The 27,795-nt window shown below is 43.0% G+C and overlaps 1 protein-coding gene across 19 annotated transcripts in view; it reads right to left on the bottom strand.

Annotated features, from left to right (window-relative positions):
- The window catches only part of NFIA (nuclear factor I A), a 350,804-nt gene that overhangs the window by 55,077 nt on the left and 267,932 nt on the right, over positions 1 to 27,795 (bottom strand). For 8 of the 19 annotated variants that reach the window (XR_012057082.1, XR_012057083.1, XM_030278568.4 and 5 more), the window contains 4 exons: positions 25,644 to 25,761; positions 23,197 to 23,324; positions 7,215 to 7,301; positions 6,080 to 6,118 (listed from right to left, as the gene is read on the bottom strand). Coding sequence is in view for 17 of the 19 variants with exons in the window: in XM_030278568.4 (XP_030134428.1) it covers positions 6,080 to 6,118; positions 7,215 to 7,301; positions 23,197 to 23,324; positions 25,644 to 25,761 (372 nt within the window). In the remaining 2 variants the exon portion in view is untranslated. The remainder of the gene's footprint in view (positions 1 to 6,079; positions 6,119 to 7,214; positions 7,302 to 23,196; positions 23,325 to 25,643; positions 25,762 to 27,795) is intronic. The other 11 variants (XM_004174322.6, XM_004174320.6, XM_012575329.5 and 8 more) reach the window with 2 other exon arrangements.

Genomic DNA, 27,795 nt, shown 5'->3' on the forward strand with positions numbered 1-27,795 from the left:
GCAATGCTGAGCAGTGTCATGTTCATATGGGGATGGGTTTTCTAAGGTTGAGGCAGAGGCTTTCATGTGAAAATAGAGATTTTAATGTAACCCTATGCAGGGAAATTGAGTAGAAAAACAAACTGAAGCACTGATAATTGGTTGCTACTTTTGCTCTATTTGTTTGTTATCATTCTGATTTGCCATTATTATCACAAGTTTGGTTCATTTATTTATTTTTTTTCCTGGGTATTTTGAAATGTATTGGTTTGGAACAGTCCAACTATACCATGTTTTTGTTTTGTTTGGGGTTTGTAATGACACATTTTATTTTGAGTGATCACATCCATCAGATCTCAAGAAAAAAATGGCTGCTTCCTAGTTCAGAAGAATATGCAAACAGGAGCTTAATTACATCACTTAATATTGACCAGAAGAAAGAAGAAAATGAGCTTGCCAGCTCATTTCGAAAGCATGTTTTGTCCTTTAAGAGGGGAGGGTATGACAGAAAGTTAGGCAGTGCAAAGCAATTAGCATCATTCACATTTTATGTTGCGCTAGCATGGTGCTCTAGCAGCAAAATTCAAACATTCTTTGAATGGGTTAATAAAAGAAGAAATACAGTCGGCATGCAAGAAAAAGGTTTCCAAGAACAAGCCAAAATATGTCCCATTCTTCTAAATTTATCACAGCCATGTCACATTATCCTTGAGACTGCCAGGAATGTCAATTTTTTTGCAATTTAAAAAAAATATCTCATTTAGCACCATATGTTTGGTTAATGTGCCTGATATATCCTGCGTATTCTTTAGTCCATCCATTTCTAATACTAATTTTCTTTTTTTCCTCCCCTTGCTAAGCCATATGTTACAATACTGGTCATTCTATTGAAGCTCCTTTCGGGAGCTGAGAGTGAGGGGAGTCTTGTTTAATCACCAAGAAAAACTTTGAATTCTACAAGCCTCACTTAGGTGAGCAGTCTCAACACTTGAGTTAGTTGTAGGTGCCTGGTGCCTATGAAAATCAGGCCACCTATGAGGTGGCACAGTGTATATTAACTACGAGGAAGGAACTAAAGGTAGGTGGCTAAACATTGAATTAGGTGTTTAATTTCTGGCACCCACGTTTGAGACTCTTGGCTAGTTTTAAGGGGCTTCTGCTCCAAACCTAATGAGTTTTAACACATTTAGCGGCCCTCAGTCCGCAGGGCCCCTCCTGTGCTGCTCAGAGATGCAGGAAATTAAAAAGTTAAGGCTGAAGGTAGCTTGGGCAGAGCTGGGGATGCATCCCGGGAGGATGGGGCTGCCTTGACAGCTTTCCTCAGTGATTACTGGGGACCACTGCACTGAACACCAGATTTCAGCACTTCACAGGACCCTGAGGAAGGGGCAGTGCCAGCTCTAAGGACACCCCTGAGTCCCTTCTCTCCTCTCTCTGCTCTCTGGTGCAGGGCAGCAACAAATTACAATCTCCCCCAGCCCGTCTCAGCTGCGCTGGCCGGTGGATAGGGAATGGAGCCAAGGATCCTCCCCGTTCCCTGCCTCTCTCCATCCATCTGCTCTGAGCAAGGAATAAACAAGAACAGCCAGAACACAACGGCTGGGTAACCCAGGTGGGGGTTAAAAGTGTTCCTCACTATTCTGTGGATAGGACTCTTGTCCAAATCACAGTCACACCTGGCGCTTTTAGGAAGCACAGCTTTCAGAATCCAGGTCTGAGTCTCCTCTGAATGTTATTTAGAGTGAGAGAGAAGAGAATCAGACTTTTGTCTATTTTCATCTTATGGCAGCTTTTAACTACAGAATAAATGGAGAAGTTAATTGCTAAATAAAAGAAGAAAATAAAGGAATTTATGGCATAAAACGCAGATGGAAGCCTGAGTGGGTGTGCTACTTTAACTTACTGTACTTGTGTTCATGTGATTCTATATGTATGCCAAACATATATGGTCTGAGCCTGCTCCCATTAACATAAATCTGTTTTATTCACTGGACAGAGGGAACCTGATCAAAGACCATGATGGTGCTAAATGGAACAAGATGTGTACTTTCGTATTTTTTTCCAAAAGGAAATATTAATTTGACATTGGTTTTTCAGTTGAGAAGAATTTTAATTGCAGTACACAATAAGCAGAAAATTCAGACAACAATAATCTTGAAACTGTTAGCAGCATTATATTTCTGTCAAGGAATTTGTGTGCTTTTTCAACATTAGAGCTTTCTGAATTTTCATTAATTTGGCATTTCCCTAAACACACAAGTTATTATTTTGTTCATTCCACATCATGCATCACACCCTTCTGCTCAAATGCATAATGCAAGCGCAAATGGGATCCTTGTCCTTGGGAGACTCTGGTTACTGGAGCCATTGGATGTTGAAGTCCCGCAGAAAGACTTTCCAAAACTCTGCACTTCGCAAACCTCCAGCCCAAGTTTAATGAGTGCACAGGAAAACTTCGTGTTCCTCATCTTCTAAGGGGCACTGGAGCATTGTGGTGGGTTTAATTCCTCTACCTCCTTATGTTTGCCAGTATTAGAAACGCACCACATAAGAGTCTTCCTTGAGTACAGCTAAAGGTCTTCAAATGTTCATGTATGAGGCTGATATATATTTAAATGGACCAAAAATGATGCGTGAGAATTGAATGCACAGATCCTCCCCAGAACAGACAAGTATCTGCAAACCTCTTTTCCATGTACCTGCCACGTGCCTTACTAAAAAAATCAGGATTAACTCTGATGGCGTGAGCGGAGTCATAGCAAGAGGAGAACAATCCCCCTTCTCTCCAAACCTACACCTGAAAATCCATCCAATTTCACTTGATTAATTACTGACATTATTCTACCTGCACACATCTCACACAACAACTCCATCTCTTGTTAGCTACGTTTGTAGACCAGCTCATATTCATCTCCAAAGACCTTTGGATAATTACCCCAATATTCCCAGTAGCTCTCTGCCACTAGACTCTTGATGAAGATTTCATAACAAAAGCTATGAGTGAAACATAGTCTAGATCCTCCTTCCCAAGGCACACTAGGAAAAGGAATCGTGGAAACTCAGGTATTACCAGGTGGACCATGAACTCGACAACATGCAGAACAAACAGATGATGCAGAAAAACAAGTTGGCTGTTGAAGGAAAAAAACTGATACATGGGAAGCATTTTTCAAGGAATTTTCATCCTTCTGTGTGAATTATTCCAGCAATTCCACTGAAATCAGTATCAACAGAAAGGCTGATCAGCTGCTCTATTTTTTTCTTTTAATTCCTGGGGAATTCTTAGTTTCAAGCTTCTTGAAATGTTGACGGCTACCCTCCTGCCAGTCATAGCAAGTCTGTTCTATTTAGTGCTGAGCAAACTTTGTCATCAGCTGAGATACGATCACACTGACTGCCATCCATCAGTTTACTGTATTAATTGCTCCAGTATACACAAAATCCAACACAGATGGAAATTCACTCATCCTAATGAAGTGCTCTTTAGTTTCTACGTTCTGAATGGGTACTGGCTCCCCTGCTTGCAGCCGGAGTTACCATGATCACTGATTAACTACCTGCCAGCGGAGCACCTCGCTTCACAAGGCTAAATCCAGCTTAATAAACAGTGATTTTTACAGAAGAAAAATGAAAGCTCCCCCTCTATCCACTTATCAAACTGCTGCATATGCATCACCAACACACACATCCAGTTTTCCTCAGAACTCGACATCTGACAGATCATCAGGAAAACAGAGCTAATCTATCCGTACCCATCAACATCGTATCATAGGTGACTGCCAGATACTTAAGAAGCCATCCAAAAGAAATGTCACAACTCTTTTTCAAGACACTACAAAAGAAATGATCCAAATAAAATAAAGCAAATGCACGTACAAGTAAATGAGCCAAAGAACTTAATAAAAAGAGATTGATTAAAATGAGGACCAGAATGTTCAAAAAGGACTGAGAGAGAGAGAGAGGTGCCAAAGGCGCATTAAATGGATTCAATGGCTTTAGGTTTTAAATGCTTTTGGACTCCTCAGCAATTTTTAGCCAAAAATGATAATTCAAGTTAGAATCAAAATTCTGATGTCACTTAGAGAAAAAGAAGGTTGAAGTTTCTCCTTTGCAAATGAGCCCAGATCCATTTGCGGAGGAGAAATATCAGTTTACAGTGATGGACAACCTTGCCTACAGAATTTTAAAGCCGAGCACTACAATATTCACAATTACTTTTAAATCCTACCCCATGAAAGTCTGCCTAAATTGTTTGGTACAACGTTCTCATAGAATGTATTACCTTGTCTGTTTGTATCTGTGTTTACAGCATCATCTGGATTGTTTTAGGTTGCTTAAGTTAGGCTTCATTCCTGCTCTGCCACCCAAGCAGTTCTTTCAATAACTAATAAACTAGTACTCAATATCTTACCAATTTCTTCAAAACATAATTTCATGAGTTATATATTTAAAAACTTTAATGAGAAGAGCAATAAACAGCAGGATAACAGTTCAATTCTGTCTTTGAGTTAATGTCAGCTTCGGCGTAATTTTCCATTGTACAAATATATATTGCAAGAAGAATAAAAAAAAAAATTCTAATGACGTCTTTAGACATCTCGTCTAAAATTCATGACTACATTTGTTTCATTTCAAATGCTACTTGAGAGTTTTTCAGCACACTTGGCAGATTAGATATAGCAGCAGGGACAAACTGCAGCCATCCATAGGAGAATATACCTTTATGTGGGTGCTTTGGGGATGGAACATCTATAGCTGCAAGGCAAAAAATGCCATCATAAATTTGGATGGCATTTACAAAGCCCTCTAAAAAGTCTTTGCATATGATTATAGCTGAGGTATGATATTTTTGCAAGTAAAAGACCCAGAATAGATTTATGTTTCAACTATATCTTCCTGAAGATGCATATGGATCCTAAACTGCGAGTGATACTAAAGGAAATCTTAGTAACTGAAGAGGATGGAGTAAAATTTTTGGGGTTTTATTTATTGAATTTTCTTAAAAATCATTTGCTCATTATTTGCATGTCATCAAACCATCATTGGCTACCCAGGCTATATATAACAATGATGGGTGCTAAACGCCCCAGGCATGAGATGGAGATGGGTAAATATGCAGATTTTCTGGTCTTGTGACTTTAGTTACTGCATGGTAATGTTTTCAAATGACTTTTATGATGACAAGACTAAGTTTGGTGCTAATATTGGTTTTGAAGATTTAATCGGTGTACAGTGCCATTGAACATGTGTTTTAATTAATGAAAGAGCTGTGGTCAGAATTGAAAATAGCCCAGGTGATTTACCACCGACTGTAAAGCCACCTGATTTCTGCACAATTTAAGGTGAAGAGTTTATAGGTTATTCCAAAGGAAGAAAGAGTTGCAAACTGAATTCATGTGCATTGTACCAAGGGACTTATAATTTGGCAGGTCAAGAGTGGCCTCATGGAACTGTTATGTTTTGGTATCCAGTGGTTCCTGATGTTTTCCCCCTCTGACTGCCCCTGTGTGACACTCAGGGGAGTGAACTCTTCACAACACCAGAAATAATTTGTGGCTGCTGTGCTCCTTCCTGGAAATGTCCATGTCCAGTTGCACACTGGAATGGCACTGGAGACCTGCCAGCAGCAGAGACTGAAACCACTTCCCCACAGGTGACACCAGCCAGGTGAGACCAGCCTCCCTCCTCTGCATTCCCAGTGGCTCCAGAATTCCCTGAGGGAAGGCAGAGCACGGCACTTTGGCTTTGGCATGGTTTCCAGAGGAGCCTGGATGGCCCTGCTGCCTGCAGGTCTGCTCCTGGGAGCTGCCCAAGCCCTCTGCCACCCACTGGGCAGGAGAAAACACCCCTGGCAGCAAGGCAGAGAGCTCCCAGGGAAAATCCCCCTGCAAGTTCCATGAAAACAGGCACGGCAAGGGCAGAGGTGACATGGGAGTGTCCCCTCCAGCGCTGGCACTCCGGCAAAGTGCTTGGCACGAGCTCTGTCCTCGCTAGACACCGGAGAATCCACACCAGAGCTGGGACATCCCCCCCAAACCAACACAAAAACTCTGTGCACCGAGAACGAGAGCATTGGCATTGTTTGAATAAGCACACCCACCATGAAGTGCTCCGCGGTGTTCGGGGTTTCTTAGATATCCTGATTTTATAAAAGAAAGTAAAAGAAGAAAAAAGAAACAAGGTGAGAGAGAACACTATCATATTTTGTAGCAAGCAGGATACTGTGTGAAATCTTGGCCCAGTGAAGTGATAAAGGGGAAGCTTTCAGTTTGCTTAAGGGAAAACTTACGAGCAAATAGCAAAATTACCAAAATACCACATTGCAGAAAATAGGTGCATTTAGGTTCAATTAAGCTGTAAAAAGGAAAATGGCACTTTAGCTTACAAAAACCAAGGGACACAGGGAGCTATCAGAAGCAACTTTACAAGATTTGTGTGCGTGAGGATGCTGCTTCACTGGACCAAGAAAGCTACAGTATGGGACAGGATTTTTCTTTTATCAGACACTTTTGCTAGATAGCTTTGTCCAACCTCAGAAACTGCTGCTCTGGCATTATGAAATAATCCTACATAACTTGATCTCATGAGCTTAGGAAACACAGAAAAATAGCCATGCCAAATCAGATTACAGGGATCCACCTAGTCCAGAATCCTCTCCCTGACAGTGGGAACTAATGGACACCTAGGAAAGAGTAAAAAACCAGGGAAAGCATACAGTGCTCATTCTCCAAAACACTCCCAAATGATTTGTGATTCAAGGACTTCTAGGACAAAGTTGATATCATGCTATTGAAGCTGCTCAAATCCAAATGCACAGATTTACATCCCCCCCTCCTCCCCCTTTTGTTTTTTTTTCTTTTTTTCTTTGGATTTCTACCCCCATGAGATTTCTACCAGTCACACAGAAAAGGTTTCACAGTTTGGTGCTGGCAAGTCCAGCGTTCTTGCCACTAACTCAGAATGAGCTAACAGCTTTCAAAAGCCCAATGATCTTATGTGTATAAGAGCATCCAACACTTTTTTTCCTACGTAAAACAAGTGACATGTGTGCTGAGGTGCTCTAAGTGTAAATACTTTGGGAGATTTGATATTTTTTAACCTTTTTTTTAAAAAAAAAAGAAAAGCAAAAAAAAAAAAAAAAAGCAAGGATCTGGCTGTAAATTGATATTAACATTTTTCAGTATATGTGTAAAACACATGTTTCAGAAGAATAGAAGAGAGAAACTGTCACTCACTGGGAAGCTTTAGAGCTATCTGGCTCCCTGGGAAACTGCATGCAACTATTCTGGTGTCCAAGGGTTTGACCAGTGAGTTTCCTCTTCCTGCAAAGAATGAATGCAGAAGTAATAGAAAGTCTGAGGGGGAAGATTTTAGCAAATGGCTAAAGAGAATCCTATTCTGCCCACTCCAGCAGGTAGGAAGCAGGTGGTGGTGGTGGAAGAAAAAGGGTGGGAGAGGAGAAACGCCTCCGTGTCCCTCCCAGGAGCTGGCACAGGGAAGGGGCACTGGGAGAGACCCAAAGGCAGCAGCTCAGCCCGGTGAAATCCCTTTGTGTGTGGTCACCCCAGTCCCAGCAGTGCCACACAAAGCCAGCACTTTCTGCTCTGATTCTCAGGGCCTGGCTGTGACTCCTTTCAGGATGGAGCACAGGGACTGAACTCAGCACAGAAATCCCAAATTCCCACACAGGATCACTGGCTTCTGAAGCATCCTGCTTAGTTTACTATCCCCTGTTCGGGGTGGGGGGGTGGTTAGAAAGCTTTTAATTTTAATTTTCTAATCGAATTGGTGCCTACACATGAATTTTTTTACTTCATTTATTAAAAGAATCAGTAAAAGCAGGGGTTTGAAAAAAAAAAAGCTTATCCTTACATTTTTGATGGCATATTGACTTTGTAAGAGTCTACAGGCAGGAGTGATATATCAGGGAGTCCCTATAACTTTACTTAAAGCAAAAATTAGAAAGTGATCGGAAAGTTTTATAGAGGAGAGCAGAAACATAATTTTAAGCCTCTTAAAATTGCCTGAACTGTGAAATCAAGTAATGAACACTAGAAAAGGATCTGTCAGCTGGAATCAAAGCTTAGACTAGTCAGCATTTTCTTCCTAAACCTTATTATGGCAAAGATTTTTCATCTCTGCACTCTGTTCAGCCCAAGAAATAAACCAACTTGACCTCCACCTGTTACCCGGTGAAGTTGGCTGTCATCTCTGACTAAACCCTTTTCTTTCCCTTCAAAGCCCTCGGCACCACTGAGAAGGTGGGAAGACACAGCTGTGCACTGACTCAAATTGATACCAGTTCATAACCAGACAGCGTTTCACAGTACAAATTACAAGCAACAGAGGAGAGGGGGGGAAAAAAAAAAATAAAAGAGGATAAAAAAATGTAGTGCCAATGAATTCTGGAAGGGGGCAACATTTTTCATCCATTTAACAATGAGATTTTCATAAAAAGAAGGTTTTCTTATTTGTTTTTTTTTGTTTTTTTTTTTTTTTTTTTTTGGTGTGTGATATTATGGACAAGCATTTGAGGCAAGAAACATTTTGCTTATGCCATAACAATGAACCTGTGCTAACACCACAGAGGAAGGACTGAAGAACATAATGGAAGCTATTTGTGTTGCTTTTATATTTCATAACTTGAATGCATTACACTGGTTCAAAGAGGTTCAGCTCCAATTGTACATAGCTTTCTAGACTTAGGAACAAGTCACAGCTATATAATGCAACACTGCTAAATAAAAAAGAATTAAATATTATGGAACACAGAACAGCAAGAAATGTGCCATGAGGAAACCCGTGTAGCTGCTTCAGTCATTTCTTCAAATATATCATCGTGGCAAAACCGAGTGAGAAGCTTTCTAATACAAAGACATATCAGAAAAAAGCCATTTCATATAAAGTTGGACTTCTCTGGGTGATTAATGCTACGTTCAACAAAGGAGACAGTGTCTGTCTAATTACATTAAATACTTATCTTCTAGGGATTGGCAGGGTGTTTCTGCTCAATGTCACTTTTCATGACAATGTAATGATAGATCCGTTTACTTACCAGTGCCATTAGCAAAAATTGTACTGTTTTCTCAACTGCCCTCATATCACGAAAATATTTGATTAACATACTGCAGCTTATCTAATACTCTAAGCAACATATTCTGCATAGTTTTCTCTCTATTAAAAGAACAAGATTACAGCTTGTAAAATTTTTATTGCACTCACACAGAAATAAATGAATAATGTGTGATAATAGTTCAAGTACCTTACTAGTTCACAGAACAGGTTTATTTGATTTAAAATATTAACTTGTACTTGAAATATTAAGATTTTGGGGGAAACAAGCAAATAAACAAAGTCAGTACTCTGAGGCACTACTTCCCATCCAGGTTTTAGTTATTATTTCCTTTTCATTTCAGCACATGTTTTGAAACTTTTAATACCTTAGGGGAGGGGGGAAAAATATAAAAGGAAAAAAAGCTTTCATTCCTTTGCTGGAAAATAGATATGGCCATCTCCCAAGTCTTTAAAATTCACCACATCGTGAACTGACTCTTCGGAGTCATGCTACTGTGCCAACATCCAGCAAACAATAACCCTGTGGAAGAATGTACCCAGCCAAGGCAGTTTATATAGTAACAAGATAATTTCATAAACTTCTATTGAAGAGCGAGGCTGTGATGTAACATTCTAGCAGTATATATCAGCTACCTGATATTTACTAACAAGGTTAAACTCCTATCTGTTTGTCTCAGCACTCTTCATAATTCACTTTTTAATGGATGGACAGGAGAAGTCAGCAGTGTATGGCACAGATCATTTTTGAAATAGGACAAGACAGCTTACGGCAGTGCAAAACATCCTTCCTGTTCCCCAACAATCACATCAAGCCTGGACTTTGCAACCACAGTGCTTCTAATCTGCTCATAAATCCTTTAGGGGCGTGTTTCTATTTCCAAGGAAATTGGTAAATTTGAAAAACAAAGGGTCCCGAGGAGGAGGTGTCACCATCAGCTGGTGCCACGTACACAACATCAATTCTCAGCTGCTTGGGTTGGTGTTCCTGGGCAGAAGGCACGTGGGGAGCTGCCTTCCTTCCTTCCTCCTGTGAAAAGTGAGGACATCCACCCCATTTTGTCACAGCTCTTCACGCCGCCGCGAAATGGCAGCAAGGACGCGCCAAAAACGACTCGTACGAGGCACAAATCGACCCAGCCACGCAGAATCGACCCAAACTGCCTTAAAATCCCTTGCAAGTGACTCTTGCAGCGAGAGGATGACACCACAGCCAACTGCCACATGCGACTCTCCAAATTAATAATGGATTTGGGATATTCATTCCCTGGGCTGCGAGGGTTCGGGGTGTGTCTGCAATTATCGAGATATAAGTCTGACACACATTATCCTTCTATCAATGTCATTTCCCTTAGTAGCCAACAGATTATCAGCAGCTTTGTGATATTCCAGGTGTCAAAGAAGAATTAAAACCACAACAATTGCACAAACAAAGGGACAAAAGATGGGATACGTGTTTTCTGAGCCCTGCATATCAATTTAATATGTGCAGCTGACAATGATGCAAATGTCCTCGGGAGAGAGGCAGCAAGATCCGTGCCCAAACATACACACACCACTGTCAGCAAGATGGCAGGGAACAGAAGCAGTAGGATTCCCAGCCCAGGACACATGCCTCAGCAGGCAGAGCAACCCAACGAAACAATCCTCTGGTTGGGGAGAATTTTGGAAGCACCTGATATGGAAAAGGGCCCCAAACAAGCCAGATGGTACTTTTAGCTGGCAGCAGAAAGTAGGAGACAGCCAAAAACATTACAGCATTTCCCCAAGAGGCCAGCAAATGGATTTTTAACCATTCTTTTTTTTAAAGTGACGCTATGAATATGAAAAATAATGTTTTGATGCCTTTTTAAATCGCTAATTTTATGGATAATACACTTATAGAGGACACAACTGGAAGAGAGGAGAAAGCAATGGATTTTGACTTTCCCAGGGTGGTTGTATATTTGACATCAAGTTTCTATTCGGTCACTGCCACTGTTTACTCAGAATTGAGTGTCAGTTTTTGTTCTGGGTTATCCACATAACATTAAAGAGAAAAACCCAGCAAAAGTAGAGAAATAGCACTGTAAAATCACAATAGCATGCCAGTTCACAGGGCATGGGAGAAATGTGGTTTTTAAGACTGCTTTGTCCTCTTAAAACCTTCCCCCCATCCCAAATTAATGGGTTTCTAGATGATCATTTTATAACAGAGGACAAACAGTTTCTTTAATACTTACAAGGTACCATTTGGCGGGGGATTTGCATAAGAAATACAGCTGTTTGGGGGAATGTTTTAATTTTTAAAACCTCCAAACAGCCAGAATTTGCAATTCTGCCTGGATGACAGGGGTCTTTTCAGGGATCAGTCTGATGTCAGATATTGAACAGTCCCTTGGACCAGGAGCAGCTCCTTGCAGAGCACCTTTAGGTTACCTGTGGTTGGGGGAATTTCACTCAAAGATGGAAAACAGAGATGGGTTGTAGGGACTGAAAGGGCAAAGAGAGGCAGAGGAGTCATGAACCAAGTGGGAGTGAGCATCACCCTCTGTCTCAAAGCTGCTCCTCACATGTAGGATTGGCCACGCTCTGAGGAAGAGTCAGGATGATGCCTGACTTCCAATTGCTGCTATTTTGTTTAAAAGTAAAAGCAAGCCCTAAGACAGGGTTAAACCTGGACTAGATCCAAAGTGCTTTCTCCTGTTCAGAGCAAGGTAGTGCATTAGTGTGCTGCATCATGGATAATACTCCTGGAGACAAACGTGGGCTGCTGCAATAAAACACTGAATGCGAAGAAAGAAAATCCATACATTTATATTTTTCAAATCTCATTGATTGTAAATCCTTACATTTTTTTTTTAATAAAATGATTTCCCTTCTATAAGTGGAACCCAAGACTTTGTCTCCAGCCCTTGTTGAGATAAAACAGTCCCATTTTTTCTCCAGAGTGCTGCTCTTGGGGCTGCAGGTACCACCTCACTTGTCTGGCTTTTTAGGGTTCCAAGATCTGCACGCAAATCTATTGAGGCAAATGAAGACTATGCACAAAACAGTAAAACAGCCTATAATTTTCCAGCTAAATTGAGCAAGAGGATCTCTTATGTTATGCTTTTTGGTGTATATCACACTAAAAATAGCAGCGAGCACTGATGTAAGGGAAGAGCAGAAAGGATGATGTCAGTAGGGCTGTGCTGGAGTGGTGAGGACAAGCAGAGGTGGAGGATGTTGTGGATCTCCTGCTCTTCCCTGAGCAAGATGGAACCACAACAGAGCTGTAGCCATGCTTGATGCTGAGATTTAAGTTTCTTTGGAGCTGGGAACAGAAAGAGAAATTAAAACATCATCCTTTCTTTAGTCTCTCCGGAGGGTCACTGCATTCACACTGTGAGCTCTGGGGTGGAAGTCACAGAAAACCCACTCTGGGTGGACAGCACAGCTGCTGCCACAGCACACAGACATTTCTGCAGGTATAAGATGGCTCTGCAGCCACTCAGCCAAATGTTACCCGAGCTGAGAGGCTGTGAGATGGATTTCTGTGCTTCCCTGTGCTCGCTGACTGCTGTGGTCAAAGTGTTGGGGCAGCACTTAACTTGAAGGAAAGTAAAGAAAGTAACTGGGGAATGATTTATTCACTACTTCTGGCAGTGGAAAAGTAAACCACTAAGAAGCATCCAGCAAAATGATCAGGCAATGGACAAAAGAAGTAGTTCTTCCTCATGAAGCACTGAGTAAAACTGGAACTTTCTGCCATGGGATGTTGTGGAGGCCAAAATAAAGAATGGGTTAAAAGCACATCTCGGAAAGGAAAGTTCACTGAAGGCAGTCAATCACAAAGATGTGAACAAAACCTCTGGCTCGTGAAACCAAGCTGTTTGCTGCCAAAATCCATGAGGCTGTACTCTGAAAAGCATCACTGGATGCCTCTCCTACTGTTATCCCTCCTTAAATGTCCACCACCAGCTCTTGTCAGAGACAGCAAACTGCCTGTCTAGGTGAGCCTTTGGTCTAGCTGAGAAGAGCCATTTGTTGCTCTCTGTGGGCAGATTTTTGTAGGCTGGAATGTGCTGTACCTGGCAGTTGAGAAGCAGGAAAATTGCAGTCGGCATCCAGCACAATGGAATTAAGGAGAATCGCTCCTCACCTGGTGCAGAAGCAGGAGCATATCTAAAGTCACTGTGGCAGAAGGTGTGGGAAAGAGATGAAAAAAAAAAAGATGAGATTTGGTCTTCTTCCTGTACCTGGTGCTGTACAGTCTTCTGGAAGTGTCCAAGGTCAGGCTGGATGGGGCTTAGAGCAGCCTGGGACAGCAGAAGGTGTCCCTGCCCATGGGATGAGCTTTTAAAGGTCCCTTCCAACCCAAAGCATTCCATGATCCTATAATTCCCCCAGTCTCCTAACACCTCTCCTTGCACCTTTTTATCTTTGGGTGAAAATGTTTCCTTTAAAATAAAGCCTGTTTTCTCCTCTAAAGCCAAGATCAAACATGTGCAGGGAGTACAGTAGCTGCACTGTGTGCTAGGCACTGGAGTGATGGTTGTACTGGGAATGTTAATAAACAGTGCCCAGAGCAGAACTTCTGCATAAAAAAAAGGGTGTATGTTACATCTCTCCCCCTCTCCCCTGTCTCATGCAATATTTACACAGCTGTGCTTTGTAAAAAGTGTGTGTGGGGGGTTTATTATTATTTTTTGTAACTTATTTACCTAAGATAGCCCGGCATCTGTTTTGTGGTGAGCTTCTTTCACAAAGTTTCACAGTTGCCTTGACTGATGCAAAAGGAGGTCACGCTCCTTACTCAGTGATCTTAAAACCATTTGTTTCAAACACTTAGCCATTCTGTTTGGCTAATTTTGTTCTCTTCTGTGGTTTTGGTTTGTCCTCTGCTTGGAAATGTGCATCCCTGGGGGAGCCTATCTGGCTAGGTGAGTATTTTAGTTATCTGTTTTATAAAATGCAGAAGTGCACAGGAATTTGCAATAATATGCATCATTTACTGGCTCTCAATATGTACTCTATATTGGCTCTGAAGATTACTAATATTTTCCAGCTGCTTTCAAAAAAAAAGAAAAAAAAAAGAAAGAGTTCAATGGAGTCTTTGCAGTGGGTCCTTTCCCATGACTGCCTACACAGGTGATGAAGACTTTCCTGTGTCCTGAAGAATTAATAAGCCTGAACATTTCTATACCAGCAGCATACCATAGGAGATAAAATATTGCTTCTGCTTCCCAAACACATTAGAAAAAGCAAGTCTGCTGATCTCAACTGCTAAGACAGCACATGAAAGGAATGTAGTCCATTTCCCAACCAAGATCTAATCTATAGGAGAGTTTATAGATCCAAGTCAACATCCTGAATTGGTCCCAGAAGCAAACAACAAGACTAGTTCAATTTTTGGAAGACTACTTTTAATGTGTTTAATGTAATTTTGCAACTAAACAGCCCCGTGCTGCCCTATCAGATGATCTTCAAGGATCTCTGGGTCAGAAGAGACCTGTCTGGAGCTCACAAAGATTCAGGTTTGAATTCAGGTTTGACAGGCCCCAAATCAGCAAGAAATGCACAGCCACAGTCATCCAGAAGAGCTTCTGTCTTTCAGAGCTCACCTGTGGAAATTAAATGTCTGCTTCTGTCTCAGCGCCAAGGAAGGTGGGAGTTTTCACTTGGTGTTGAAAGTGAAGCCCAACACATCACTGTCTTTGCTTTAAGTTACATTTTGTGGCTGTTGTGGGCAGAGGTTGAGGACTCCCCATCCCTGGAAGTGTCCAAGGTTAGGCTGGATGGGGTTCTGAGCAACCTGGGATGGTGGAAGGTGTCCCTGCCTGAGGGTGGCACTGGATGGGCTTTGGGATCCCTTCCAAGCCAAACCATGCTGTGATTCCTTGATTCTCTGATCAACCATGGGTGGCAACAAAATGTTGTTTGGCCACTAACATCGTCTGAGGAAGGTCAGGCCCATGGATGGCCAACACAGCACGGCCACGCCAGCAATCCTGTTCTCCTTGGGAAGCATTGCTCCAGCCTTTGTCAGGGAATAGTTTTCTATGCAGGAAATCCTTCCTATATGTCTGAAAAAGGATGCAGGTGATGTGAATTGTGTCTGGTGACAGAAATACCTCAGGTGACCTTACACTGTGCCAGTGCACAAAAGATCTGCTTTTCTCTTGGCCACTGAGGTCAGTGAAAGCAGCATGTAGGGGTGATGTTAGCACCAGGCCAGTCAAAAACAGCTTTAATTTGATAACTACAGGAGAATTCTTTCTGCATTTTCAACTCAGAACTCCTACAGCTCCATCTCCATTTTTAAATGATGCATTTCCTGACATCTGGAACTAGATGCAAGGAGCGAAGCCACAACACTGACTGACTGCCCGACTTCTCTGGGACCGTGCTGAAGGGATGTTTTCCTCAGGGGATTACAGCAAAGCTGAGGCATGTGCTTCAACACTTGCATGGGATTACTAATTTTATTAAAAATGGAAAGTACACTTTAGGCTGAATCCCAAGGCCAAGTTCTTTTGTGTTGTCCAGCGTCTGGAAAGAAAAATAAAAGGAGCCTGGGAGGGATGTGAAAACATCTAGAACTTTTCAATCTGAACTGACTTTTTGGTAAGTTCTTCCCCTACCTCCAACTTCCTTCCATGGTTTTGAGGCAGCACTGCCAGCAGCATGGCATGTTGTCACAGGTCTCATGCTACTACGTGAATTGCCAAAGACAAGCTGAGCTATTGATCCAGTGGTAATTTGCTGTCAAAATGACTCTGTCTGTGATGGCAAATGAGCAATGTTAATCACTCGACTTGACGAATGCCACTGTGAGACTGACAATGCTCAAAGCACCACCATGGACCTGCTGCGTTTTTCCTGGCTCCATTAAGTTCCTGGTCTTCACTGGCCTTGACCAATTAGAGTTTAACTAATCCATTAAGGTGCAGTTGTGGGAAAGTTCTGTATAAAATAAACAACAACTTGTATTGGTGAGTAACTCATCAGCTATGCAGCAGCCTGATTCTGATTGCCTGGCAGAGAAACACACACATTTTGTGCAGTATCTGATAAAAGATCTATAATGTGCTAACACAAACCTATCATGTAGCACCTGTGACTAACAGATTGTGATATCAAAGTCTTGATGCCTAAGTGCTCCTGTAAATGCATTAAACTTTTAGCGGCAGGAACTGTAGACTGCCAGTGACAAGGAGCTGATATGGTATTTCAGTAAAAGTTGATAAGTGTTATTGCTCTTAGAAGAAAAGAAAATTCTTATGTTCTTGAAAACCACTGGGCAGCTTGTGTTTTGATGGGATACTGTAATGCAGAGAGCAGGGATATGGCAACACATGGACTCTATGAAAAAAAATACATTTAAGGAAAGCTCTGTATCCTACATCTGCTGGAGCTCCTTGAAGTGTGTTCCCATCATACATGTCACTTCAGGAATCTACCTGGTCACTTGGAGTCAGCTTTTTAGGTGGCTGCCTGCATGTGGGGCCTTGTTGAATTCCATGTTAAAGAACAAAGTTCATCCTGAACGTGAGGAACAACTTCTTTCCTGAGCAGGATGCCTGGAGAGGGTGTGGAGTCTCCCTCACTGGAAATACTCAAGACTGTGCCCTGTGCTCTGGGATGACCCTGCTTGAGCAGGGAGGTGGGACCAGATGACCCCACTGTGGTCCCTTCCAGCCTGAACCATTCTGTGGGAAATGTTCCCACTGTCTTTAGGTATTAAGTTCAATGGAGGAAAAAATGGCACCGGTGCCTGCTGGGAGATGTGCTGAGGTGTGTAATGAAGCTGCTGCACCAGGCAGGTACAGGCAGAACAGCTCTGGGACTGCCTGACCTCACACACTGAGAACCAGAGGGCAATTCAAAGTCACATCTGGGAAATACTGAGTAAATACAATTGGCAGAGATCCTGGATGTAGACCTCCTCTGGTCTAAGGAAAAGTGATGTTACCTAGGCTTTGTCTTCTGTAGGCCTATGAGTATCCAAAAAGTTCAGCTCAAGGATTTTACTTAAGATCATGAAATTCCTGAGTCTAGTTATGACCCAGTGAAAACTGTCCACTGCAGCAATTCACTGAAAAGTAGTGCCAGAGAATTATTTGACATTGAATACTCCAGGTTTGAAGTTGAATGTTTTCCCAGTGAAAAGGGATTCTTTTTCTATTCCTTATTTTGTATAATACATGTTTCTCATGTTTTTAATCATATTTTTCTGCAGTCAGTCCCTTGAATCTTTGGCAATAATGCAGCACAATCATTGAAAACTTCTCTGGGCCCTGAGTTAGTGCACGATGTCAAGGCCTTTGATGAGCCCACAGACCTTTTGCCTGAGGACAGATCAGACACGCTCTGCATCGCTGATGCTGGGACACACCACACATAAAATTTTATCTTCCAGGCAGTGCCAGGCAACAACTGTGCTTAGGGCATAAAGAAAACGATCTAGGATCTCCATTACAGCACTTTCTCTCGAATTTCCAAGAGGTAATTCTGAACAGACATTGAAAACAAACTCTTGTGGTCATCTGAACTATGCCTGAATGAGCTTTTCTGATGCATATGGCATAAATAAAAGTTTCTCAGTAAACATGGAGAAGTTTTCTTGCATGCTGAGGAGAAAGCCCATGCCAGATTTAAGAAAAGCATTATTGAAACAAGTTCTGGATGGGCTGCCTGCATGTGGTTGTTCCACAACCAGCCATGGGGAGAGGCATGGCACCATTAAGTTAGGGGTCACTGACACTGCAAGGGAAATACTCCAAAATAAGATCTCAGCTCCTCAGTTGAACAGAAATTCCTCAGAAACTGTTTTCAGACAGTCCCATAGATGGTGGCATGAGAACAGGCAGCAGTAGCCCGGGTGGTTTAGTGAGCAATCATGAGGCTGACTTCAAAAGCATCATCACCACCACAGATGAATCCAGCAGTCTAACAGCTTCCTGCAGGTTCATGTGAAATTATCAACCTCACAAGCCCCTAGAACTGTGGATGCATCTATCAGCCATGCAGTGCAAAAGGTATTACTACTTCCTAAAGGTTTCTGCACTGAAAGTCTTGTTTGCTTCCTGGAGTTTTGAAGGCGAAGACACACAAAGGCCCAGCATGGCATAATGGGAGCAGAACATCCAGGGTGGAGCTGGAGCAAGGGGATGACCAGACATGAACAGCCACACCAGTCTCTCAGAGGAAAAAGGACCACAGAGCTCCAGCCATTTTGCAAACCAAGTTGATCAAGGCCACAACCAAAGCAGAGCTGTTTGTCTCTTCAGATACCTCAAGAAGTGCAAGGAGTACCTTTCCTGGGATTACTGTCCTCTAGGGACTAAACTATGGAAATACACATAGAAGATCTAAGAATAAAGCAGAAGATCCAAGTAAAGAAACAAGTAGAATACCTAGGTAAAGAATCCAACAGGATACTCTGAATTTGCATCTTAAACGTTTCTTTCCACGCCATGCTGTAGAAACACAATGGAAGCAGACTTGGCAAATACCATCCATATGTTCCACAAAATGACTGAGGGAGCACAATGTGAACGTTACTCCTGGACTGGATCAAGAGAATCCATTAAAAAAAAAATGCATAAGGGGAATACAGATGTACATGAACTCAATGTTTGCTTATTATGGAATTAAAGAACATATACCTGTAATTATGGCTTACCCCCATTACAAGCAGAGCTGCCACAGAACTGAACACAGGCCAGCTTTGTGCAGGAGTTCAAAGCCAGTGTGATGTTGCCTTATTTTCTTACTAACATCATCTTTATCCTCTCTTGCCCTTCTTCTCAGTTAACAAGAGTTATGTACTGAAAGTGCTGAGATAAAGTAATGGTAAGGAGGATACCGCAAAAGGTATTTGAAAAGCAGAAGTAATTTACTACCTGTCTGCTTTGTTTCACTTCCTAAGCCTTCCTGTTGTGAAAGGAAATTCATCTTTTCTGGCAGACTCCAGCCTTTTTAGGTCGGAGAGCTCCCCAGGAGCTTTTGAGTGCAGGTAAATGGATGCAAGACTCAAGGAGTACAGCACAAGGAACATGGGATTAATGCTGGGGTTTGCTTTGGCTGTCACACCTGACCTACAAGGAGAGTGCTGCACCCTCGGTCGCAGGAAATATCTGTAAAATAAACCACGCTGAGTCCTTTGCTCATCACTGCCAGCTCGATGTGCCATGAATGGAGAGGTCGTGCTGCTGGTGGGCGAAGTGTGAAGGATCTACACCCAGGTGGGTGAAGCATGGAGGATTACACCCAGCAAAGTCTCCACATGAGACAGACATCAGGGTGCCTCAGCAGAGCAAGTGAAAGCTCAGAGGGAGGGCTGTGGATGGACAGTAGGTGCAGCCTGCATCCTGCAGACAGGAGTAGGCACGGGGGAAGCATCCACTGCCTAATCTAAATAGCACACAGAGTGGTTTTGTCCTCGTCTGTTCTCCGGCCAGTTTGCACATATGTTCTGAGCATACAGCCTGCCCTCCAAAGACCACTTACAGGGGCAATCACAGGGAAGCAAAGCAGGAAGAAAAGTATCCAAAAAGGGAATTTGTTCAAGAGAAAAGAATGGAGACAGATGTAGAGCGACTAGTCGCGGCTGGCGGTAAATAACCCTCTGCCTGGAGTGCTCTCTTTCTCTAAGAGGAGTTCACATATTCCATTTCATGTTTCCTTTATAGGAAGTCAAATCTTTCTTTTCCTGGCATTTGTTCTTTTTCCCTTCTGTATGGCCTAAAGCCTGTCTTCTCCTTTTCCCTTTCTCTTCTACGTTTCGCTCTCTTTGAAGTGCATTTCTTCCATCTCCCTCTCACACAGCCCTGCACTGTCCCAGGCCACAGCTTTCACTACCACCCTCTCCCAGTGCCTGTGCCACGAGCATGTGTGTGCTTCACACCTGCTCCAGGGTTTGAGTCTCCCCTCTTTCTCATGTGCACACCTCAAAATTAAGCAGATGCAACACACAGAGATGGAATATTCATCCTCTCACTCCCATAAACCTGTCAAGGCATATAGGCCAAGAAGCTATCTCTGCATAAATCTAAATCTCCTGTGAGGAAGCAATCTACTCAAAGGCAATAAAGGCAAAGGATGTATTATTATCTTTGGTGTGGATCCTACTGGGCTGGGAGGTTGGCTGCTGGCTCCTCTCTGAACTTTCCTTCCCAGCCAGAGCAGCCATCCCACAGACAAGTCTAAGCTTCCTTTCCTTGGTCTGATTTCCTCCTCCTGTTGTTTGGCCAGTAACCCAAAGGACAGGCTTTAATTATGGAGTTTGGAAACCTGGCTTGCACTACTCTGCCAGCACGGGATAAAACCTCAGCCTGTCTTCTGAAACAGCACCATTCTGCACTGCTGATACCTGTGTTATCCCACACAGCACAAAATGAGCTGCGGGGAAGAAATGCCAAGTTAAACAAAAAGATGGGTTTAGTCTTTAAACTTCTACTGCAAATTTCACTGAGAAAAAAAGAAAATACCGAATCTCAGAGATTACTGTATGCTAAAAACTGTGCCACCATTTTGATTGTAGATTAAATAAATGGCAAGGCCTTTCTCTGGAAATGAAGATATCGCAAAGGATGGATCTGAAACTGGTCCAGGCTCCAAAGCTCCCTCTCAGAGAGGAATGCTGTGGAAAGCCCCCAGCTAAATTGGGATGTTAGCATCACTTGTACAGCTTTCAGGTGACCAAATTATTTTCTAGGCAGATGCCCCACTAAAGACTCCTCAAGCATTTTACATTTGTGGAGGTGGAACCCCCGTGTCAAACACAAAAGGCCACACACTGGTGTCACAGCCAGGGGTGATGTCTGTGCACAGACCACAGCAGGAGTGTCCCTTGGGGGAGCACCTCGGGCCAGTGACACACCACTGCTGCCCTGGCAGGGAAGGACACTCAGCACTGCTTTGTCCTTCACCACTGATGAGCTGTGGCTCTTCAGGTAATCCTCTGTCAGCCGTGCTCTCACAGTGACCCTGTTTTACAGAGAAGCTGAGGCAATGAATTCAGAGGACAGGCTGCTGGAAAGCCATGGCAGAAGCACTGGGGTGGGGCTGTGTGGATACAGCACAAGGATGGCTTGGAAGTGCATCCCACGTGGGCAGGATAAAGAAAGCTCTTTTTCTTCACAGCTGTGACAGTGATAGATGGCTTGGTGAATCTGAGCTATATCTAGTTGGTACCTGGCTACAGTCCCTGATGCTGCAAGGTGATTTTCTGCCATTTTACAGGCAAGGCTAAGCAGAATCTGGGATTTTTCTATAATAAGTGAGGAAGGTCATGAGGAAGGAAGAGCCCTTCTCTTGTCTGACTTGTTCTTGTCTTTCTGAGCACCTCGGGAAGTTTGACACAGGCAGCTGTGGTGCCAAGAGCAGCAGAGGTGCTTTGGAGGTGTAAGGCTTTGGGTACTTCCCTTGCCCAGCTCAGCAGCTCAGTGCCACCATCAAGCCAGGGCTTGGATGAGCCAGAGGTAATGACCACATGTGGGGAAAACCACATTAATAATGTTAGAATTAATAGCCAACCTCTGGCCGCTGCACAAATGGAGAACATTTGTCACTAACAACGAGCACCCCAAACTTTGGGGGGAGCTGTCCCCCAGCCTGGCAGTGATGCAGAAGCAGTGACCCCATCACTTTTCAGCCATCTGTGTCTGCAGAGACGGCTGGGATCTCTCCCTTTGAGCCGAGCTTTCGTCCGCGTTTCTGCCGCTTGGTGAGCAGAGGTTTAGCGCAAGGTGAATCTCTGCCTTACATCATCTCAGCCTGGAGCTGATGGAGGGGACAGCCCCTGGTGCCTGGGAGCAGGACACCTCAGAGCAAACACCAGAGCCCTGGGGACGGCGGTGGCAAGGCAGTCATGGGGAGCCTGGCACTTGCCTGCCTGCAGGTCCATCCTCTCCTCCTGCCAAAGTGCCACATCTGCAGTCAATAAGGGCCCACAAGCTGGCTCCTCCTCATTAGAGGAGAGAGGGCAGCTGGCAGGGGATCCTCCAAGGGCTCCCAGGCACAGGAATCAGTCTCCTCCCAGTCTGGAATAGCCCAAATTTGGTGACTTTCTGGGCATGCTGTAAAGGACAGCTGTTTGACAGGGTCTCCAGAGAAAGCTGTGGGTATGTTTCCTACATGATGAAGGATATAGGTGGCTGGCCAAGTGCCCACAGAACTGATTTTAATGCTGTGCAGGTCGAATTTACTTTTCTGTGCTGTATAGTTCATTATACACAGTGCCCTGGACAAGCATGTGTTTTTTCCAAACAAACCAAACCCATGATATTTTAAATCCAGACGAACAAGAAAGGCAAAAAATACGCATTGCAAAAGATCCTTTGCACTTTTACAGGACCTTCCCAAACCCTGGGAGGCACTGCTTGGCTTCCTCTAACAAGTAAGACTTCTGTTATTTTTATTGGCAATAAATACTTGATTATTTAGCTGTAAGCAACACTGAGGCATTAACTTCACCTGTGCACATAGCACTGACCCAGAAAAAAAATATTTCCAATAGTATTAAGCACCCAGATGATCTCAGGATAAGTGATCAATGGACAGTTAAGTATGTAACGTAACATAACCCAAAAAAATGATCAACAGGAAAGATCACACACAAAAATTAACTGAAAGAGGCCAAAGAGCTTCCTCAACGTTCTGAAGTGTAACAGCCAGTGATATCTATTTTGATATGAAGCCTCCAATCACACTTCACAGCATTACAGATTAATAAAACAACTCCTTCTGTAAGTCTCTTAAAAGTCATTACTAAGTGATCTCAAGTACTGTATAATGCTTGAAAAGTCCTTCTATCTTATATAAGTTTAGGGATATTTATTTAAGCAGCATAACTGATGGAGCACAGCCCAGACAGGTACTGCTTTTTGCTAGAAAAAGCTATCCCAGAACTGAATCTGGACAATTTGACAGAAAAAGACCGCCTATCTTCTGCTGCATTATTTAAATACTTCAGATATTTGGCCAAAACACAGGAGTGACACACTACAGAAACATTCACAGCTGCAGGAGCAATAAAACCACTGCCATATTTTCATGAGGCCGTTTCTCGGAAGTGACGAGACGTCTAGAACTGGTCACCTCTCTAACACAGCAGTTCTGATAACCAAACAGAGCAAGTGGAGATGATGTTCTGGGGCTCTGGGAGCCGGGGCTTACCTGGCTCCACTTCATGCCATCCGCTGGACTGGCTGCCGCTGCCCGGAGAGCGCCCTTGGCTTGTGTAGAACGGCTCCTCCCCAGGGCTGTCCATCTCATCCTCCACAGACTTGAGACGCTTTGTGGAGCTGAGCATGCAAAAAAACACATAATGAAGGCATGGAAGAGGAAGCAAGGCACTGCTGTTGGGAGGTGCTTGAGAATAACTCAAGGTGGGACAGATTTGGGGCGCTTTGGTGAGATTACAAAACAATGTTTCACAGGCCAAACCCCTAAACACGCACCAGTTTGGCCAGAAGCTAGCCTGACATTTAGGCTTTCACAGATTCAGAGTAGGACATTTTTCAAAGCACGCAGAGGTCAATAAAAAGGCAAGAATTTCATCTGCATTGCATGGTTCTTGCAGTTTGAATGAATATGGTGATGACACACGAGACTTTTTTTCACGGCTAATTCTGAAAGCAAATTGTTTATCAGCTCAAACTTTTATTTTCAATCTTTTCAATTAGCCCAGTCCCATAAGAAGGAACACAGGCAAGTGAATGATGGAAGAATCCATTCTTGGTTCAAATGTTCACGTTATCCTACAATAAGAAGCATTTGACTCTGCAGCTGTGCCAGCAAGCATAGAAAGCCCCCAATGGGTATCTCTGGCCAGTGTCAGCATTAAAGAATTCCCCTGTGATACATCACACCTCCCTCACCAGAGGCTCAGGACACAGAAGAGCCCTTTGAGTGGTCTCTGGTGGCCGCTGGCTCCAGCAGTTCTGCAGGGAGAGGATCCCAGAGCCAAAGACACTCCAGCTTGGCTCTGTTTTCCATAATGAGTTGTACAGACTGTGTGGGGACCTTACTGAGAATTTCTCTTCTAAGTACTTTTCCAAGGCTGGGCCAGCTAATTTTTTTTTTTCCCCCAAATCTGTATTCTATTAAGACTTAAGGCATTCAACAACAGGCTCCTCTGTGTAGGGGGAACAGATTTAACAGACATAAAATCTTCCACTCTTGGTTTAGAGCTCACAGGCTCCCCGCCCCAAGCTCTGCACAGGTAGGAGCTGGCGGGTGTGCAAAACCAGTTGGTGAGAAACAGGAAGAATAAGTCTTATGGCATGTGTGGAATGCAGGTTTGGCCATTCCTTAATTTAGAGAATTGTTATGTGTCAATAGGGGAAATTGTGTGCATACAATATAATTACCGCCTGATAATTCTGCTGAGTCTGTGTATTTAAAGAATTTTTTTTTTTTTCCTGACTGGGAACAGCCTAATGAGAGGAAAACAAACATATTACCAAGTTATTAACTACCCATGCTGTTTATAATTAGCTCCTTATCAGTGGTAGCTATTTGCAGAAGAATAGAAGAGCAACAACTGAGCTCTTAAGTAACATTAATAACCTCACTTTTGCTTCTGGAGTCACCAGGAAATTCTACCTGAGAATGGTGCTAATGATGAGTGCTGTAGGCTACACAGTTTACAGGCAAGAAAGAAACAGCACAAAGTTTTTAATTGATGTGTAATGGGAATTGTAGTCACTGAGCTTCATAACGTGCACGCTAAGTGCAAGACAGAATGTTCTTCCAATCACTGCAAACTGTAAGAAGTTACTGCTAAGAGCCTCTCGTTAAAGATTATTATTTTTAAAATAAAGACAACAGCTATATTCAAACGACAGAGATTTTTCACACGTGCACTTGCTCACTGCAAAGCTGGTGGCACTGCAGGCTGAGATAAAAATGTAAAAGAGCGTTAGGCAGGAGTTAGACTTTCTTGTCATGTCTTTAAAATAAGTGATCTATTTTGGCTGTGAGGGGAAAAAAATCAATCTGGTTCCTTAATAGTGTTCAAGACTACTCGAGTGACTGAGCTTGTTTATAAATCTAATCTCATGGATGATTAAAGTGAAAGGTAAAAAATAAAAAATATCCTTGTTTGATAGTTGGCATCTAAGTCGAAATCAAAATCAGATGGGGCAGTCATCTGCATTAGCAATTTGGTTTCCAAAGGCTGAGTCACAAACTTCTGAATGCTTTACAAAAACTAAATGCTTTATAGACTAAGATCCTAAAACAGTCTTAGTCTCACAGGTAACACTTTCTACAGTAAAGAATACATGTAAGTCTATCTTAAGACTTTCCTTGCATCTTATTATGCTCCAGGTTCTCTTCTGCCACAAGCTGAAACTCAACAATTCCAGTGGAACTTCTCCTACACCCAGATACAACCAGGAGCTACACAAGTCCATGCAGCAGTTTTTCTTGGAGGCTTGTACACACAAAAAAACTTCCCTGCAATCCAGCTGAACATTCAGCTCTCTGAATCTGAAACAGCTCCACATCGTGAGGCCCCCAAACAGCTTGTCAGAGAATTTAATGGTTACTTCCCCAGTTGAGTAATGATGCTGGCCTGGGTTTCCAAGGAACCTGGTAGTAGGCAGAGATTAAATTACCTGGTAGAGGATGTGCTAGGTAAAGACCTCCTCATTGCTCCTGGGCTCATGCTGTAGTACGAAGAACTTTCCAAATCTGAGAGGGAGAAATTAGGGCCTGTTCCTGCAGCTATCGGTGCTGGGGAAACAAAAGAGATTGCAGTCAGTAAGTCATGTGAATATGGCATGAATTGCACTTCAAAATCACTTTCTTCTTTCTCATGGGTGTGTTTAGTTTCACGATGGGAACAGGTGGGATGTGGAAATTAGGAAATGCTAATGGTACCTGGCATTGCAATCAAGAAGATGGAAATTTTATCAAGAATACAATGTTCCGTGACATAGAATCTCTCTAACATTCCTCCAAAGATGATATTATTATTTTTTAAAATTAAACAATTATGGCATGACTTTCTCTAAGCACTACTTTTTTATTAATGTCATTCTAACATTTAATGAAACTTGGTGCTTTTAGGACCATGTTGTCTCTATTGGCATGGTTACAGATAGGCTGCATCATCCCTGTAGAGTGCTTGGCAGGATCTATAAGCAGCATGGGCAGGGAAATACACACCTCAGAACCTCTGGGGTACGTGTGATATACAGCCACAGACACAGAGGTTAAAAAAGCAGATGAGAAACTTGAATTCTTTTCTGCCTAAGAGCATCTGAGCTTTCCTCTGGCCTCTCCTCCAGCTAAATCAGAGCTAAATCAGAACTAGAGACACACGACTCCCCAAAAGTTTTATCTAGCAGTGACCTTCCACTCTTCACCTCATCACCTTACCCAGTACTGAAATTTTTATTGCAGGGGATACGAATCCCTGCAATTTCCTTGTCCTGGATCTTCAGTTTCACATTAAACGTCAGGGATTCCTACACACCCTGAAATCTGCAGGCACAAGCCATGAACTCCATGTGCTGTACTCTTCTGGGAGCAGACAAGGAGCAGAGCAGCTTAACGTTGAAGTCAGCAGAGAATGGATTTCGTGCCGAAATGCCACTAATACAGCAAATGGCACCGTGTCCACTGTGGCTGTTCCAGTGCTATTTACAGGACAATACAACTTCGGGGGCTGGCAATCACAGATCCTGAGTTTCTCTCCCATTTCAGAGCCCTCTGAAAAAGGACGTCCTGCACAATGAAATGCACCAGCTTGGCCTGGGCTGTATTGTCTGAGAGCCCTGATTCGCAGCCACAAAGGCGAAGCAGTCTCAGTGCCACACAGGGATGCTGAGCCAAGTTTAATCTTTGGTCTGAGAATCTGGCCCATTTTCAAACATGAAAAAATCTTTCAGTCCAACGGGGAAGGAGTGAGGAAATGAAGACAGGATAGCTCCTATCACCCAGCTAACATGTCTGGGCTGGGAGTGCTGCCACTGACTGTAACGCGGCCAGTATTTCACCCCAAGTCTTAAGGAGCTCACAATGTCAGATTTGACAGAGGAATAATGTAGCTTTGCAGCTGCCTCATCATCCCCACAAGACAATTAGTTGTTGTTTGGCAAGGATCTTTTAAGAACGTCATTGAGACAGAAAGGGAACAGCCTGGATAGCCACGGACTTTTTAAAAGCCGGGGACGGAAAATGCACAACGCCATTAAAACTTGACAAAATCTGGAATGGTCATTAAAAGGAATTAAGTTGGGAAGTAATTTATGACAAGAACACTCAAATCCTTTGTTATCTTCTCTTAACTATCATATGCTTCCTGCACACTGGGTATATGAGAGGGTGTGTTAACAGAGGGAAAGAAAAATTAAGCACAGTAAAATTAACTCGTTTTATCAATTTGTGCTTTCTGCAACAGTTTCCTGACAGCAGCTACAAGAGGCTGTAAAACTGATGAATTTGCATGGAAAAAGAAACCGGTGTAAGTAATTTGTGTAAAAGGTAACAGGGACATGGACTGCTATAATTCAGACACCCTGCAGATAGCAGACTGCTGCAGTGTGTGCAGTTATGGGTTAGAAAAATGACCACACTGCAGTCAGTCTGACTTGAATGGAAATCAATCATAAAGGTACTCTCTGCAGCATCTACTCCACAGTTTTCAGCAACTTCCTTGCCAAACAGATTTGTGCTCTGAAAACCCTTTCCTGAGCAACTCCTCTGCACTCTCTGCCTCCCAAACTTACAGGTTAAGCACACAGTTTTCCAAACAGGAACATA

This window comes from Taeniopygia guttata, chromosome 8, assembly GCF_048771995.1.
Source record: "Taeniopygia guttata chromosome 8, bTaeGut7.mat, whole genome shotgun sequence".
Taxonomy (NCBI): domain Eukaryota; kingdom Metazoa; phylum Chordata; class Aves; order Passeriformes; family Estrildidae; genus Taeniopygia; species Taeniopygia guttata.